At 41.7% G+C, this 18,505-nt stretch overlaps 5 protein-coding genes across 5 annotated transcripts; 3 read left to right on the forward strand and 2 right to left on the reverse strand.

Annotated features, from left to right (window-relative positions):
- Positions 1–7,737: 7,737 nt before the first annotated feature.
- On the forward strand, positions 7,738–8,274 carry UREG_07817 (uncharacterized protein; the record flags this gene model as incomplete). Its single annotated transcript, XM_002582998.1, has 1 exon — positions 7,738–8,274. One exon carries the CDS (start codon positions 7,738–7,740, stop codon positions 8,272–8,274), a length of 537 nt encoding a protein of 178 aa, XP_002583044.1.
- Positions 8,275–8,946: 672 nt separating this feature from the next.
- Positions 8,947–10,595, forward strand: UREG_07818 (uncharacterized protein; the record flags this gene model as incomplete). The annotated part of the gene is made up of 2 exons (XM_002582999.1): positions 8,947–9,056; positions 9,110–10,595. The coding sequence occupies 2 exons, from the start codon at positions 8,947–8,949 to the stop codon at positions 10,593–10,595; spliced, it is 1,596 nt and encodes a 531-aa protein (XP_002583045.1).
- Positions 10,596–11,177: 582 nt separating this feature from the next.
- UREG_07819 (uncharacterized protein) lies at positions 11,178–12,603 on the reverse strand (the record flags this gene model as incomplete). The annotated part of the gene is made up of 3 exons (XM_002583000.1): positions 11,178–12,015; positions 12,088–12,427; positions 12,570–12,603. The coding sequence occupies 3 exons, from the start codon at positions 12,601–12,603 to the stop codon at positions 11,178–11,180; spliced, it is 1,212 nt and encodes a 403-aa protein (XP_002583046.1).
- A 391-nt stretch (positions 12,604–12,994) lies between these two features.
- UREG_07820 (uncharacterized protein) lies at positions 12,995–13,619 on the forward strand (the record flags this gene model as incomplete). The annotated part of the gene is made up of 3 exons (XM_002583001.1): positions 12,995–13,180; positions 13,301–13,409; positions 13,615–13,619. The coding sequence occupies 3 exons, from the start codon at positions 12,995–12,997 to the stop codon at positions 13,617–13,619; spliced, it is 300 nt and encodes a 99-aa protein (XP_002583047.1).
- A 46-nt stretch (positions 13,620–13,665) lies between these two features.
- Positions 13,666–18,162, reverse strand: UREG_07821 (uncharacterized protein; the record flags this gene model as incomplete). Its single annotated transcript, XM_002583002.1, has 2 exons — positions 13,666–13,874; positions 14,436–18,162. The coding sequence occupies 2 exons, from the start codon at positions 18,160–18,162 to the stop codon at positions 13,666–13,668; spliced, it is 3,936 nt and encodes a 1,311-aa protein (XP_002583048.1).
- Positions 18,163–18,505: the final 343 nt, after the last annotated feature.

Here is an 18,505-nt window from a genome sequence, read left to right on the forward strand (position 1 = left end):
TTCTGAAGATCATGAGATTGAAAGAAAGTCTGTGCCTCCTGTCTTTGGTCTAACTCCTCTCATCTTTGCTCTCTTCATTCAGACATCAAGATTGATTCTGCTTCTGACAATAAATCAAAATGAAAGTCTTCTCATTCTTTCTGCTTCTTCAAGACTACTCCATTGAAGAATAAGTCTACCTCAACAAAGATGAAAACAAGATCAACTATTCTCAACAAAGTTCTCAAATATGTTTTATTAAAACTCTATTTCAGTTTGCAGGTCTTTGTGTTGTCTTTGAAGAATTTCACCAACAATCTCAATTGTCTCCATGCTGCTGGTGAGGCAGTAGTGTCAGTTTACATGAAGATTCTGAATCATGTCCAGAAATTAGAGGAACTGGAGAATAATGAGAAATTCATCAAGTCATCAGAATCTGATTATAATTAATAAATCTGATTTATGTTGTGCATCTTCAGATTTCTTTGTTCATTCTCTTCTTAGATAGGATAACTTAGTTAATAAAAATCAAGAAATTTTTATTAATATTTTTCATTCTTTTCAACTTCATTGTAGCTAGAATGATCACTTAACAATCTATAATCATGAGTCTTAACTAAATCACAACAGCAAAGAGTTCATCAAACAAATCAGTAACAGATCAGGCTCTTCTCTCTACTCTATCTGACATGTCATCATTAGAGATATTCTCTCATTCATTGCTGAATTTCTTCTGTTCTGATTCTGATGAACATTTCAACTCATCTTGATTTTTCATGCAGATTTGAGTTTTGTGCTTACTGCTTGATCTGTGAGAGGACTGATTACTCCTCAAGACAGTATCATCTTTCTATTGATCTTTTTTTCTAATAATACTATATGTAATCACTCTCTTCTCTCTATCAGTGACTGAATCATTCTCTAAATCATCTTTAAGTTTCTTCCACTCACATTTGATGATCATCAATAGTTTCTAATAAAAAGTAACTTTATCTTTGTACATGTTCACAATGTGTTGTATCTTTATAGATCTTTCAACTGACAGATTCTTCTTCTTTAGAGCACAAGTCACTGCTGATGAAGATCATAATTCTTTCAGATTCTCTATCTCTGTCTTTATTAATCTTGAACCATTAATAAGATTCTTTAGAATTCAACTGCTCAGTTCTTCCAATATGTATGTTTCAAGCAGGTGTGATTTGATCACTTAATAGAAATCAAATCACTGTGGTTGAAACTTCTCTGGACTCTCATTCCAAATAAGAACTCATGTTTCAATTTCAAAATCTGTTTTGTGGACTACATCATCTCATATACACTTCAATTTGATAGCCCAGTTGAGGAGAAGTTCATTCATTAATAATTGTGTGTGGGTGATATTTCAAATTTGCTCATTCACATTTTTGATGGGGACATCATCTGGAATTGATTTGTTATTGTCAGATGGAATACACAGATGCACATCATATAGAAGATAGAAGAGACTCAGCTTATTTGTCACATGTAAACATACACATGTGGTGAATAAAGCTTGCAACAGATACTCATCTTAAAGTCTAGTTGACTTGCTGAGAAGATATTTTATTAACATTCTGTCAATAAGATCATTTAGATTCTTGATCTTCTCATTCATTTATAAGTGATAAGATGTTATCATGCAGTGCTTTGTTTTTAACATTGCTGTATAGTATTGAATGGCTCCCAACAGAAGATTGGCATTATTATCTGACAACAACTCACACAGTGCATCAAAGTTAACAAATATCTCATCATAAATAAACTTCACAATCTCTTTATCTGTTGCTTTCTTAAGAAACTTGGCTATCAGCCAACTGGTCACATAATTGACAGCTGTTATAATTTATTGATTTTTATTGAATATTGTGAGCAAGATTCCTATAAAATCAATGGCCCATCTCTTAAAAGACTTTATACTCACATTTATCATGTACTGAGCTTCTCCTCACTCCAAGCTCTTTTTTAATTCTTTTGCAACTTGACAATTCAGACATTGCTTGATCTTATTCTGAATTTGTGTCTTCATATCAGATCAGTAGCTGTGAAATCAGACAACTTTCAGAAGTCTCAGACACTTAAGATGATTAAATTCATTATGCATTCATTAAATCAGATCACTTCAAAAAGACTTTTCAATATATAATGCTTTTATATTTTTGTCAACAATCTGAATAAGCATCTCATCACACCTATCACTCAGATTCAATTTCCCATACTGAAACATATGACTCATCTTCTCAACTGATTGGTGAAGTGTCAGATTATTAAGCAGTTGTTTTGATTGAAGATAGATTATTATTGCTTCATATCACTTCTCCTCCATACACTCATAGAGAGCAGTGAGAGATTCTTCTTGAGTGATATTGATCAGTTCTTGATCAAGAAAATCAGAATGTCTACTGATGATATCAGGAATAATAGCTTTCTTATCTGAATAATACTTGATTAACAGATCATATTTCTGAAAATTGATGACTCAACAAGTGAGATGTTTTAACAGCTTACATGTTGTCTGAAGATACTGCAGACTCTTATAATCAGTAATTATAGTAATCTGTGTTCCATTATCAATATTCCAATTGAACATTTTTAATATATACTTTATTACTAAAAGCTTCTTTTTATGGACTGAATAGTTCAGTTCAGTTCTCAAAAGTTTCTTATCATCAAATGCAACTGAATGAAGAAGGTCATCATTCTTCATCTGATAAAGAGTACAGTCAACAGCCTATTTCAATGCATCCATCTTGATTGTGTAAGCTTTGTTTCTATCTGATTGAATTGTGACAGAATTCTTTGTTATCATCTCATGCAATTTCAGAAATGATATCTGACAAGATACATTTCAGACTATCAGATGAAACTTCTTCTTTCTCAATTTCTCATTCAACTTCTTTAAAAGATCTGATAGAGATGCAGTGATTCTCACAAAGTTCTTTATAAATCACTGATAAAATGTGACAAGATCTAAGAACTGTCAAACTTCATGCATGTTCTTTGACACAGATCATTTTATGATCACATTCATCTTTATCAGTAGTGATCAGATGATCCCCTTCTCAACAATGTGACTACAGTACTTGAGCTCATTCTTTAAAAAGATGCACTTGAACATCTTAGTGTACAACTTGTGTGCATGAAGCTTGTTAAATACTTTCTTCAAGTGCTTGAGATGTTCTTTCTCAGATTTTAAAAAGATAATAATATTGTCAAGATACATCAGGCAAAAGATACTGATATACTTTACTAGAATAATGTTCATCATCATTTAAAACAAGAACAGAGTGTTTATGTGTCTGAAAGACATAACTAGAAACTCATACTTTTCTTATTGAGTATTGAAGACTGTCTTTTCTATTAATAGTTCACTCATTTGAACTTGTCAGAAATCTGCTGTTAAGTCAACTTTCAACAAGATCTTTGCAGTTTCAATAGTGTTCAGCAGTTTCTGTATTCTAGACAGCAGATACTTATTTTTCTTAATGACTTTATTAAGAGCTTGATAATCAACACACATTTGCCATGCTCCTCCTGCCTTCTTCACAAATAGAACAGAAAAACTTCAAAGACTAGTTAATGATCAGATCAGTTCTTATTTTAAAAGATTGTTGATTTGTTGCTTCTGTTCTCTCAGAAGTGCTTGTGATAGAGAATAGAGATGAATATTTATTGAATTTAAATCCCTCATGTCAATATTCATTTTAAACAGTTGATCTGATGGAAATTTCAGTGATAAATTCTTCTGGAAAACATCTCTATACTCATTGAGCAACTTTTTCAATCTAGAATTCTTGATAGAAGTATTCTTCTTCTCTTCTTCTTCTTTTTTCTTGAGCACATATAGAAAACACTCTGTTGTAAACTTTTAAAGTGCATGTGCTAACTGATGAGCTGTCATTAGATTAAGTCTTTCAGCTTCAGCTAGCACATATTGTCACATGTCACAAGACAGTATTGTGTGGCACTGCTTTCTTCAATCAGTAATTGACATCATCAACAATTTTCAGCTTATGTGCAGATCTCAATGCTGCAGTCACATCTTTTCAAGAATCAGATCATATTTAAAGTTGTTGAGAACTCTTGCAGTGATTTGGCATTTGAATGAGCTGAGTTTAAAATAAAGATAGATTCAATGATTGGATCACATATATCTTCTGTTTGATAATTGAATAACTTTTCTCAAGAGAATGAGCTTTGCTTCTATTCTTGCTGCTAGATCTTAACTGACAAACTCAATTGATACTTCTGAATTCAATAAAATCTGAATCATTTCAGCTCTATCAGAACCCAGTGTTACTATCTTTTCTTAATAAAGCATCATTTCTGATTCTGTAGTATTGAGGTGTTCAGCATCTGTTGAAATTGTTTCAGTATCAGAGAGTTTCAACTTAAGAACTTCTGCTGAATTCAGTGAGTTGAGAAAATTGAAGATCTTATTAATTTAAGAGATTTTATAAAGAGTGTCAGCAAGTGTCTCTATATTTACTGACTTCTCTCATTTTCTGATTCAGATTTTGCATTGTTCTTTTTCTTTCTCTTTCTTTTCAGATGCTTCTTATCTGAATTCTTTTTATCTGAGCATGTGTCTGCACCATGACTTCTCAGATTATAAATATAACAAGCTTTATTTCTACAGCATCACAGTCACCACACTCATGAGTTCTTCTTCAGAGAATTTGGTCTTTGAAGCATTGTATTGATTTTATTAATCTCTATATCATTAAGAGTCATGTTCATCACACTCAGATTTATTGCATTGGAGTTGAAAGTCTCAGTATAATTTCTTCAAGTCAGTCAGTCTTTTACTGTCTTCATGACTTCTTCTATATCTTTCAACACTTTCACAATAGCATCTCTTGTCATCAGCTTTTGATATTCTCATTTTCATTCTGCTAGAACATTAAATTTCAGTCTGTTCAATAGTAACTGAATATAGACAGATTTCAGTAGAGAGTATCTGAGTTTGATGTATATCTGATTGAGTTTGATTAAGAAGAATTGAACATCTTCTTTTTGTTTAATGTTTACAAGATACTTTCATCAGTAGTTGTTAGCATTAAGCTTGAAGTATTATGTCATGATTCATTTTTTGAATTCTTGTCACATTATTGACATTGTGTGATTGTTTGAGTCTCAGTCTGCTAGATTTTCTTCAGCTGCTCATTGTTGAGCTGCATCTTTAGTAAGTCAAATTAAGACTAGAATGACTTTCTGAGAGTTGATCACTTCTCTTTTAATAAAAATTTTCTCTTGATTTCAGTACAATCAGTATTTAAAAAGTCACTTGTTAACTGTATTATTAATTATCTTTCTGTTGTATTCTTTTGATTTTTCAAGTTCAGAGACTTTTCAGATTAATGTCTTTTCATTAACAATTAATGCATTAATGATCAGTACATTCATGAGCAGTATGCTAGCAGTTAAAGCATTAGAAAGTGATGTAGACTGTATCTGTTCATTCAATTGCTTGATGAAGACAGATTGCTATTTCTTCAAGTTATTCAATCACTCAATCATTTCTTTTCTCATGTGTTGAATTTCATTTTTCATGTCATCTTAAATTCTGTCAGCTTGAATCTTTCTCTCTTGTTATTCAATATATCATGCTTCTGTCTCAAACAAGCATAAAGCTGTTTTCAGTTGCCTATCTGCTGCAGCAGACACTTCATCATTGATCATGCATTTTTATAGAGCTGTCAATGCATCACAAATTGTCAGATGCTTCAGAGGGTTTGATTCAGTAAAACAGCTTGAGATAGAAGTCAGAACTTTAGAGCCAGTTGAAACTTCAAGACTGGAAGTCATTTTGATATCATTCAACATAGATGTGATAGTAGATATTGAGGATTGATAATTATTGTGAGGTATAATAAACAGTTATCTTGCAGTCATGCTGCATGAATCTGATTAAAAAGAATGAGATATTTATCATCAAAGAAAAAACTCTGTTAAAATTCTGATTTGTTGAGACAGTCTCATGAAAAGAAGTCTCATCAGTAATCTTTCAGAATCTTCAAGTTGAGTAGCAAAAGCAGATTCTCAAATCATAAGATAGAATCTTTTGACTGTCTCATCAGAGACATTTGCTTCACTAAAGAGACTTTGCTTCTGATGGGGAGAACTTGACATGCTATCAGATGTAATATGAGAATGAAAGATAAATTGATTCCCCCATACTGAAGAAGAACTAGACTATCTATATATATGTACAACAGTGGGCCTGATGCTGGTAGGCATTGGGGACCATCAGGCTTTTGTAGGCAAGAGCTTATGCCCAATAGAGACTAGACTAGAAAAGAAATATACAGTACTATACAATAGACAGTACTGAAACCACAGACTGAAGATATGAGAGAGTGAGAAAAATATATCAGAACATGTGAATGATGACTTGTCAAGAGCATGAAATAAGAAGATCTATAATCAGAATATCTGACATGAGAATATGTCTGAGTTTTTCAGAAGAATAATATTAGAGTCTGACATGAAGTGATAAAGAAGCATCAGACTTGAAGATATGTGATCAGATTCTTCAGATAACTGCTGTTAGTAGAGCAAGAGAGTATATATTGCATGATCACTCCAGATCCCTCTTTTCTTCATTATGTTTAGTATTTTCAAATTAGATCTATCTAGTATGGCAGTTTATTAGATTCTTCTTCTTCTATTCTTGCATCTAGCCTGAGGTTGTATCACTTCCTCAATTTGATATTCAAGTTCACTGCCCTAAAGCTTGCAAGAGACCATCAACAAACAAGTGAACAGAACCACATTGGCTTCATATTTACTGCTACCATCTGTCAAAAAGAACCATCCTGCTCACCTGCAAAACATGAGCTCAGGCTCTCATAACTATCCTGAGACTGTTATACTTACTAGATTTGCAATTCTCCTCAGTGAATGTTTGGATCAGTCTCAAATTACCAGAAGTGTGAGAGTAAGTATGCATCAACACTGACTGTTTGCGAACAAGTGGAGATGAGAATGTGGACAGGGAGAAGCTGCCGGTTGTGCCGGACAACTGAGATGGTTCCTTCAAATCGGTCCAAATATCAGGGGTTTTGGGAAGGGCGTGCCTCATCCTGGGGGTTTTTGGGAAGGGCGTGCCTCCCCGGTTCTCATTCGGGTTCGGCGCGGGCTCCCCAATAAAATACGGATACCCTCAATCAGGGTCCCCATGCGCTCCTGATGCAGAGTTGCCCTTCTTCCCAATCTTCACCCAACATTGTTGAACCAACAGAACTTCGGCCAGCTCTCTCAAGATTTGCTTCAAGCCCTGGGTAACTCCAGTACTAATTGGAGCCGGGCCGACATGGCAGTTAGCCCGACTCTACTTGTATCCTTGTATGTAGATCGTGAGGTTGATTCTGGACGAAGTTCCATTTTTCACAACAAACCATGTCCAAAATATGCATAGCCGGTTGCATTTGGCACCAGTGTTCCTTTTGGGAATGAATAATACCCCTTCCCTCAAGTTCCCTTTTCCCTTTGAAGTTCATGAACAGTGAAGGATCCTCGTGTATGCCGCCAAGGGTCAGAGTTGCATACAGTGCTGTTGAGGGGACCGCTCCTCTGCGCATCTTCCATGGTTCGGGAGAACTGAGAACTCCGTGGCCTGATGAAGGGGTGACAATGGCATGCTATATAAGACCATCAATTGCTCTCACCTTCCTCACTGGGGCACCTCTGCGGTCCTAGAATTCAAGTCCACATTCAAACCACGCCTACTAAGTCTTCAAAATGCGGTTTCTCCAACTCCTCACTCTCCTCCTCCCGGCCAGCTTTGCTGCAGCCGCGGTTGCACCTGCTGCACCTGCTGCTTCCCTCACGCCCCCAGTTGAGGTTTGGGTTCCTTATCGATTCGAGGGCGGTTTTCATGTCTTCGAACATGGTGGCAACCGGACTCCGCGCCAAAACAACACCGTCAATTACATCCAGTTCGGTGCGAGAGACCCGTATACGAGCAACCAATGGTCATTCAGGTTGGCTGATCCCTACAACGGAGCGTACGTTCTTTCGTATGGAAGAGGGGGATATTTCAATGCCGAACCGAAGTCCGGTACACTTGTGACCCTCTCGGATAGGTCATGGAGTTTTTTCAAACTGGTTCTTAATCCTAATGGGGTCTGGGATATTGAATTGCTCGAGCGACCGAACGGTGAACGCTTTAAGCTTAGTGTTGGTCACGCTGCTGGCCATGATCCGCGGGCTCCGCCTGTCTTGCGTGTTTCGAAGGAATCCTATGGCTTCGGGTTTTTGCATCCGCCCATGGAATGATAGACTATGACTCGAGTAGTCGAGGATTAGTGGCAGAGAGGTGATTGTGGCATAACAGATATCAATATGTACAATTCTCAGCGGTTGAATTGCGGAGGTATCCTCAATACGGGTTAGGGGATGGATGTTGCTGGCTGCAATGTTCAGAAGTTGAAGAGAAATGACTGTTCTCAGTCCTTTGGGTTTTTCTTCTTGAGTGCTCCCATTGATTTTGTTTTGCATTGTGGTGTAGGATACTCTCAATGCCTGTATCGCACTCTGATGCAGTTCCGCATGACAAAGTGAAAGTTAACTACTCCGTACTCCATAACTAATTAGTTAACTAGTTAACTAAATAAACATGACTTCGCCAAGCATCTGGGGCTCAGCCTGGGCGAGCTCATCTATGATGTAACTAGTTATGTAGTTAACTGACTAGTTAACTAACTAAGTTGACAGTTAACTAGTCCAGTTAAACTGCCCCAGCCTACGGAGTAGGTGTACTCTGTACTCTGTACTGGGGGAAATTCACATAATAACCTGTATCCTCTCCAAACCTGGTGTTCTGGTACTTTGAACACATTTTAACTAGTCTAACTCGATTAGTTATTCAACTGGTTACCACACAAAATCAAGGCTACGGAGCTCTGATTTAAGCCTTGATTTCTGAATTTGTAGTCGTCTATTCTGCCTATGGGCCAATCTCAGTCATCTAGAGGTGACAATTCTGTCAGAAACCATGGCGGCTCCAACACTGATTTCTATCTCATTTTGGGAGTGGATCCCCTGGCAGGAGCAGAAGAGTTTGTTCCCAGCCTCAAATAACCCCTAATTTCCCTGCTAACCACATGATTAGGATAAAGAAGGCGTATCGTAAGAAAGCGCTTGAGCTTCATCCAGATAGGAACTACGGCAATGTGGAAAGCTGTACTGCGCGTTTCGCTGAGGTACAGGCGGCGTACGACGTTCTGTCTGATCCGCAAGAAAGGGCTTGGTATGACTCACATCGAGATGCAATTCTTTGCAATGCCAGCGGCTCCGAGGGAGTGTGTGTGGATTCTCGATGGACCCAAACCGATGATATTTTGAATTTAATGATGAGATTCAATCCCCATATGGAGTTTTCCGACTCCCCTTCAGGCTATTTTGGTGGTCTTCGAAAAATATTCGACCAGTTGGCTCGAGAAGAATCCGATGCTTGCACTATGGACGCCCTGGAACCAATCGATTACCCGTCATTTGGTTATAAAAATGACGGGCTCGAGATAGTGCGCCAGTTTTATGGAGTATGGGGTGGGTTTTCTACCAAGAAATCATTCTCGTGGAAAGATGTGTACAGATATTCTGAAGCGCCTGACCGACGGGTCCGGAGATTGATGGAGAAGGAGAACAAACGTTTAAGAGACGAATCAAGCCGTGAATTTAATGATGCTATCAGGTCTTTTGTAACTTTTGTTAAGAAGCGAGATCCTCGACTTAAGGTGGCTGTTCAAACTGATATTGAGCGTCAAAGCTTGCTCAGGGCTTCCGCTGCAATGCAGGCTGCTCGCTCTCGATCGGCGAATGAGGCAAGATTAGGGGAATATTCAGTCCCAAAATGGGCTCAACGGGAGGACCTGGAGGAAGATTTATTCAGCACAGAACCCGAGACCGATCGGTGTCACTTTGACTGTGTGGTTTGCCACAAAACATTTAAGAGTGAAAAGCAATTCGAGGCCCATGAGCGGAGCAAAAAACATGCTAAAGCATTAAAACAACTTCGCTACGAGATGGAGATCGAAGATGAACACTTCCGAATAGATCATTCTGACCCTCAAAGCGCTGACAACCTGCAATCTAAAGAGGCCGGAATTCCATCGTCCGCTCACAGCGGTGCTGACCACAATAGCGTGATGGCCGCCGTGGACGGCTTTAGCAGACAGGCGTCTACAAATCTCCAGTGTTTTGGTGTGGGAACAATGTCAGCCGCTGCGGAACAGGCTGAAGATTCAAAATCCACACCCAGAGAAGCTGTTCAACAGCACCCCATCGATAGCCCCTTGGAACGCATTGACCATGGCCTAGTGGATCAAATTAGCCCATCCTCTGCGGATTCTTCCGTCTCCGATGCTGGTTTGACACCTGCATTTCCTGAGAAGATTGGGAAAGCAAAACAAAAACGTGCCAAAAAAGCTATCCAACATCAAGCTCAACAAGCCTCGTTTATTTGTGCAACTTGTGGATGCTTATTTCCATCTCGAAACAAGTTATTTTATCATCTTGATAAGGAAAACCATGCCCTTTCTTCAGGGAAATCTCGTCCACAAGGAAAGAGGTCGGGGGGAAGAACCCCAAAGGCTTAGTATCTTGTTATTTTATCAAGCGAACGGAAAGAGTATGGGGCTTTTCAAAGATTATTTACGTTAAACAAGCAGCTAAAACCAGGCATTGGATGGATCAGGAACCGGCCAATGGGGCAAATTGCATCATCCCAGACAAGCTTTATTTGTTTTAACAACATGTGTTACTGGGTGTAAAATCCCCTGACTGTTAACTGCTCCCAGAGTTGATCCATTTTTCCATCCCATTTTCTCTAACATCATCCGACCCCGGTTTTCGATGCCTAGCTCAGGCGCTGATGCTCCGACGACATCACCATCCATATACGAAGCCGCTTTTACCCCGTTCCGGCGAACTCTGGTGCTAATTTGCCGAGTGCTAGATATCCGGGTATACAAAGCGTCAATTTCTTTGATGGACTCGGAGTCTGCCGTGAATGTTCGAGAGGTTTTGGTTAATACAGGAAAGCGACCTCGTCCATGTCCTCGGGACTGCGACTTTAACGACAATGAATTGGCTAGCTCATGGACAAACTTTCGAGCTTTCTTATCCATCGGTGGAAGGGCGAGCCTGACGTCGATCTTCAATCAGCAACTCCCCATTGTCTAAAGATTGGAACCAATATAACGATAGTGGAATGCAACAGGGGGGACATACGTCTGAGTCTGTGATAGCAAGAACTCGTTGATTTCCCGCTTAATGTTATCAAGAGCTATGCCATTTGAGTATTTGGCGCCCAGGTTAATTTGCCCTAGCTTAGAGCCAAGTTTTCCCTGGGCGCGCAATTCTTCTCGATGCTTTTTAGCTTTACCCTTTTTTTTGCGGTCGTTTTTCCAGGATGCCTGCAGTTGCCACTCAAGATCACTGTCAGATAAATCGAACGTTGGGACTTGTTCCCGTTTGTATTTCTGTTTTGCCTTTTTTAAACTCGGGCGTTCAAAATCCATAATGTCAAATTCCCCGTACGTATCTAAATCCAGCGTTAAGGTAGATGTGGCCAGAAACTTTGAAATCTGTCGCTGGTTCACTCGACATTCCGGTGAGGATTGAGCAAGAGACTGTTCGTTGTCGTTATCGTCTCGAATGTTGTTTAGGGATTCAGCATGAAAACCCGCGAAATCCTCTGATGATATATCGGAGCTAACCATTCCGTTTCTAATGGCTGAACTAGGGGAAGCACGTCCTTGACTTTTGGTATCAATTTTGTTTCCTCGTGGCATAGGGTCAGCCTCCGAAGGCGAGTATCCCTCATCCGACGAATCCTCGTTTATGTGCAATAGATAGTCCGCTATGACCGCGTCGGAAATGTCAATCTCATCAGCATCTGCGGGTCTTAATTGCGGGAGATTTGGTAAAGGGCCTGTCCCTGCTCTCAGTATCTTGTGAATGGCAATACCTGGGTCTGCTTCGGTTGGGTTGACCATGCTTAGAGAATGAGGTGGCCTGTAGCAGAGGAGTAGCAGCCACTGTGTAATTAGATTCCTTTTTTTTAATCAATCGACCAATGTTCCTCACACCTCTCCTTCCAGTGAAAACGACTTCATCATCAGATTCATCGGAACTCGATCCGCTGCTCGAGGGCATGGCAACTGATTGCGGTTATCAAGACCCGAAGTATTTGAGTGTGGTTGAGCAAACTCGAAAGGCTTCAGATCACTATGGGAGCAGTCCGATGAACGTAACATCTCAGCATTTGCTATGGACTCTGCCAATTCCTCAAGCATTGCTGGATCATCTGGCTTGATTTCCCCAGCGCTAATAAACTGTATCCCACTATATCGCAGTTTTCGTGCTTTCCTTAGAGAAAAGGATTCCGCCTGCAGTGTCTCCTCAGTCATCTGCGGATTATAAGGATCTAGAACAAGATAGACGATACAAGTTAGGAGACTAGCATTCATCGAGCTCAAAGCCAGGACGCAGCCCACCTAGCATGCCACCTTTGTTTTATCGGCTTTTGTTAGCATTGCTGAAGCATTATTATTCTGGTCAATGCATACCTTTGCGTCGGCCTGATTTTTGATGGGAGTTCATGGTGGCTTTCTTTGCTTTCCCCATGGTATATTAATACTGGGATTTTGCAAGGTTCTTCTGATAAAACTATTTTCTGAGTCGTCGTTGAAGACTTGCGAGGAGGCGACTGCCCGACAACCTCATGATGAAAGTGAACCTACGCCATTCTGCTGACTAATTTGGCGGAGATGGCTTCAATGGAAGTGGGGCAGAAAATCACATTAACTCTCCGTATGAATGAGTTATTGGTTATTACAGAGTACCCTGGTAACTCTGTACTTGTTGCTGCTATAATTTGCCATTTTCATTATACTTTAGTTACACTTTTTGCAGTCTTGACCATGCTCTGCTATCTCTGAAGATTTCTAGATCAAAGTTCACATCTGTGCGATACCCCTGGTGCTTCACCAGAATGAAGGTCCTTACAGCAAATTTTATATCCTGTGCAGTGAAAAGTTGCAAAGCCTCCCCGTCCTCGTTCCCTCTACACTTCCATGATGCAGAACTTGAGCAGCAAGAAGTCAAGTTCTCGCCACAGTTCCTTTGCAATATCTTACCGCGAATTGACTGGGATGCACTCCGCATAACTGCAAATGAAGTAAGGAATTTACTTGCCCTGTATTGCCTGTTCTTTTGCAAAAACAGCAGCATGAACGTGGTCCATTGGGTCCTAGTTGCGCTCCGCCGTATTCAATGGGTGCTGATACCGGTGAATTAGCTAGGATTTGCGACTCTGGCTGATACAAAACCAGAAAATGACCACTTAAACAACGAACAAATGCTGCGAGACCTACACCGACTTCTGCTTGAAACCTCTGTTATTGAGGGTAAGCTCGTCTGCGGTAATTGTGGACATGAGTATAGAATAAAGGAAGGGATTGCCAATTTCCTGTTGCCAAGCCACCTAGGTATATTCTCCGCTAGCCACCTGGATTTCGGACACAAAATTCAAGCAAGAGTTTTGAATTGTTACTTCTATTTTCGCCTCCTCTTTCAGTTTAACTTCACTACTAACGGTTCCCTTGCTCCTAGTTTGACTCTAATGGGTGATAAATGAATAGCTAAATTTCGGAGTTGGGGCATTCACTGAGCCTTGAGGCACAACTTGGAGCGATTTTCGTTTTCTGCAACCAGCCCAGCTGGTTTCATGCTAGTGATAGCAAAGAGACAGAAGAATTTCCCTAGAACGCTTATGGTCATGATTGTAAGGTACCTAGTTGCGGGTTGGAAAGTAGGGGATCTCAGCAGGTTCAAGGCGGATCCTTGTGTGTATTTCTGTCGAGCACTGTTACCTACAACTGGCTAGGTAACTCATGATGGCACACACTCCGACCGGAGTCACAATGAAAATAGGGCTCAAGTAGGATAGTAATGATCGAATATTTGTGCCTCCACAGCTCCACAGCTATAGGCGGTTCGCATTCATTCGACAACTGGAAGTGGTTATTCTACTGAATATTATGTAGACGAGGTACATTACTATATCCTATCATTCATACGCAAGATTCGAGGCAAGAAATAAACGCGATATCGCTATGAGAAAAGTAATGTTCTCTTGCTAGCATCCGGAAAGTCACAAACATGTCTTTGTACGGATATGCTATTGGCATTTCAGAGATGCAGCGGCCAGGTACGGGACTTCGGATAATTGAGCGTAAAGCGGGGGTGACCAATATACTCGAGTTCCCGTTCAGTTGAGGAATCCTTTACAGCCAGCAGAGCCGCAGAGGCATGGTATTCTGTCATCACTGTCCCATTCTCGCTCAAATTTGTAATCGTAGGTAAGCTCCTCATCTGGCGAAGAACAATGATTAGACTGACGGAGTATGAAGGCCCGTATAGGGGGAACTCACCTCGGTCAATATCTCGAAGCGCATAAATGACTATGCGCTTGCTACCATCGACTTTAATTATTTTAGCTGTACAATTCGGAGTGCAGCTATGATTAATGAATCTCGCAATACCACCCCTTTTCGTTGCGTCGATAACGGTATTTTCGTCAATCCGAAATAAGTAGCTGCTCCCAATTCCGCTCTTCAAATACCTCCTTTCGCGCATGTCGGCGACCTGCTGGCGAACCTTCTCTCCAACATACTCAATAATCATATCATTGGCCGTGATGTTCTCCTCGGCGTATAACCCCCAGTTATGAATTGCTGACCGAGCAAATCTAACGGGTTTTTTACGCTTCTTCAGCTGATTAAACCTCAAGACATCGCTATCACCATTTTGCATAGGAAGCGCCTGTTTTTGAGCATTGATGTCAGCGATGAGGCGCCGGTTATTTACACGGGTGGACCGAGATGTAGATTTTGAAAGGGATTTAGCGGCGAGAAGTCTTGCCGCTTCAGCTGCTGCTGTTTGAGGGTCGTTGTTCGCCCTAGCTAACCTCTCCTCTCGAGCTTTCTGGACTTTGATCCGATGGGGCAGATACTTAGATTTCTCCGATTCTCGAATTCTCCTTCTTCCCTCTGTTCTTGCTGAACCAGTATAATTCGGGACATAATAGCCGTTGACCTTGGTCTCAAAGTGGACAGGGCCTCTGTCGCCACAACGATTAATTGCTTTGATTTCTTTATGCTTCCAGGCCCAGGCAGTCAAGTTTCCAATATCCGCAACGATGCCTTCCGCTAAGGCGGCTTTAAGGTAACGTATATCCTCCTCGTCTTTCACGAGATTTTGCCAGCCGTCTAAGTCGAGTATCATTGAGTCATCATCTTCTGCTGTGGGCCGCGGCTCGTCCGTCGACACTCCCCATTCGACTTCCGGGCTCTCTTCTTCAAGAATTTCATCCGAAATTTCCACTTCCTCTGCCTCAACAGGTCGCAAACCCTCCTTGAATAACGACGATATCGTTGGATCAAGATTCTTTTGCTTCAAGGCTTGCCTCTCTTCAAAGATTTGCTTTTTGGACTTCCTTTTCGCTTTAGATTTCTTCTCTTTGAGTAGCGGAATGGGTATTGTGTCCAAAGTATCAATTGAATCACCTGGCTGCGAAAAGGAACGAGGCTCTTGTGGAATGTCCCGAACCATCGTTTGCAAATGTTTCGAGTCAACATCGAATAACTCATCGTCTTCTTTTCTCCGCTTGCGTGCTTCAAGATCATCGATTAATCGTTTTCGCTTTTTCGATGATGGTGGAAGTGCGCTGATCTCCAGTTCTAAAGCTTCAATTGCACCTTGCTCCCCATCCTTAAATCCAGGTTCGTCTATTAGGGTCTCTGATTCTGCCAATGGTGTTCGTAATGACAAATCTCCTTGGATGTCCTGAATCCGCTCGTCTTCATTATCGGATTCAGCAGATTCTAAACTTAATCGACTGAGAGGGCGACTTTCCACCTCCTCTGTGTCCCGGGGGAAGGAAACCTGCTGATCATCATCTGAATCTTCTGCTTCGTGCAATTGTTGAAGACGGTGGTATAACGGCCTAAACTCCCTTTTCCTTGGTTTTGCTCTGCGTCTTTCATCAATGAATACAGCGTTACCCGGGTCAAATCCTTTGACTTTTCTGATACGAGGGAGTGCTAACACATTCATATTGGAAGGCCCGAGCGGACGGTGATGACTGGGATATGCATCGGACGGGGAGCCCGCGATTGCGGCAATATTGTTAGACGAATCGATCCTAAATCCAGGTCGCTTTGCACCGTCAGGCTCCGGAATCCCAAGCTTTTGCCGCTTTGCGCTATGGCGGTCGGGGTCAAGAAAATCATAGAGAGCTGAAGCTGCCACACGCGACTTGACATCTTCAAGTAGTTTGTCTCTCAGTTCACTAATGAGAACACTGAGGGCCTCTCGCGTAGGATCGAGATTTTCCACTCGCAATCGTTTTTCTTCTTCAATATCTAATTCAGCTTCTTTTTCTAGTCTCTCCTTCTCTAATTTCCGTTGTTGCTCTGCTTTCAGGCGCTCGGGACTCGGACTTCTTTCGTAGCATGGATTCCCGTATGGCTGGCATTCCATGTTCATAACATAAGTGAAAAGCGCCGTCATGTGGCACATTTTGTAGCATCGCTCCGCTTCTAGTTCACCACGACGCGAATTTTCAAAGACAACATAGTAGCCGGTTTTGTCGCACCGAACAGCCTTCCAATCGTAAAGTTTTAATCGCCGCTCTAAGTGAGGAACTGTTGTGCTGAGAACCGGTACATAACAATGCGCAATGAATATATACGGGTCACGTTTTATCTGTTGCAGAACAGGTGCCTCTTCGACCCTTGAGGGCATCGGTGACTTCAAAATCCCTCGTGAACCATCGGAAGCTAGGAGTGAAGGGTGGAGGGAAGATTTGCCTGAAGGGCCTTTAGGGGCGGTAGGGGGAGGAAGGTTATCGCTTGACTGCTCGCTTTCTCTTTTTTGGCCGGTACCGATTGGCGGCGAATTATCGTTATTGCTCGTTAGAACTTTTCTTGTTTCTTCGAGGGCTGGAAATTCAGCTCTTTGGGAAGCGATAATTCTCGCCGCCATTCGGTCACTGACAGCGCCATTTCGATCTACCTCAACCCGAATTCGATGTATGCCAATTCGTTGCTCTTTCTTGCATTCAAGGTAGGCCCTTCTGACCGCTTGAGCAGCGGATATGGATATACCGCCGCGAAAAGCCCGGCTATCCTTGTATTTAATGGAACAAACACCGAGAAACCTGCCAGTCATCGGATCTGTTCGGTTATTGATGTCCGCAATCTCCCCAAAACTAGAAAATAGAGCGTTAATAGAGGTTATTGGCGTCAAAGGGTCAAAACCGGTTACTACTATCTGTGTTGGAGGGCCAGGCCCGACAGAGGTTGCAGGATCGTATGCCCAAGGTCGAAGGATATAGGGTGCCGGCCGGTACTTGGTCTTTTGCTTACAGGCAGAGCCCCGTGTATAATTTGCAACGCCTAAACGAGGATCGCATATCGACGTTTCCTTTTCGTCACTGATACCGAAAGGATCATACTGTGGCCTTCTCCGTTTATCTTTGGATAACTTCCTATCCAGGTCCGGATCATACGTTATTTTGTATCCCTTGATTTCATTTCTTGGTGGACGGGCTTGTAACCGTGGAGTGGGAGGGGTATGGAGTGGGGTTATCGTCACAGTCTCCGGCTTGTTAAGAGCTTCACAGGACGGGCGTGGTTGTGAGGGATCCGCGGAGTTTGGCTTAGAACCCAGAGGACTTCCAATCTTATCCGGAGGTGAAGAGTCGGTGCTTGTCAAAGGCGTGAGGACATCGGCATGTACTCCATTGGGCTTTGTAGATCCAACAGGCACGGCGACGGAAGTAGAGCTAAAGCCCAACGAGTCGGTGCTGAGGGGCCCAGAAGAAACTACCGCATTCGTATCACCGGGTCCGAAATTTGTCTCTCCGTGGGCTGGATGGAAAACCTGTTCGGGCTGTCCATCCACATCCCCATTTGTTGATGTATTCACCCCACCATCGCTTCCGGCGACAGATGGCAGACCAAGGCTTGAAGCGCTCTCATTCAGCTTAGGTTTGCTGAAGCTTTGTTTGTCTTGAACCGGCTTGCTACGCTTCTTTTGTAAAACCGACGGAGCAGTCGGGAAGAAGTCTGCGAAACCGGCTGGGGCGCGTGACATATTGAAGGAGCCGGCTATGGGCCTGGAATCAACAACTTATTGAGTGCAAACACCATCCTTAAACTCTGCGGACAATCAAAGCAATCCTTATACGCTGCTGCAAAGCAGGGTAGCCCACGAAAGGCAATCGGTTGCTCACCGCGCGAGCGTTCAAAAGGGCCCAAGGCGCGCGGCGTCGATGAGAAGAATCGATGCGAGAATTCAAAGGGACACACAGGAAAAGGGCAGCGGAGGGTTCGCTCGAAAATTGAAGAGATTCCAATAGACACTTCCCTGCATGAGTATTGGCTCTCAAGGGAGCAACTCACCCAAAAAAGACAGTATGGTAGCGCGATATCGACCA

Source organism: Uncinocarpus reesii, genomic scaffold, assembly GCF_000003515.1.
Source record: "Uncinocarpus reesii 1704 scaffold_5 genomic scaffold, whole genome shotgun sequence".
NCBI classification, from domain to species: Eukaryota; Fungi; Ascomycota; class Eurotiomycetes; order Onygenales; family Onygenaceae; genus Uncinocarpus; species Uncinocarpus reesii.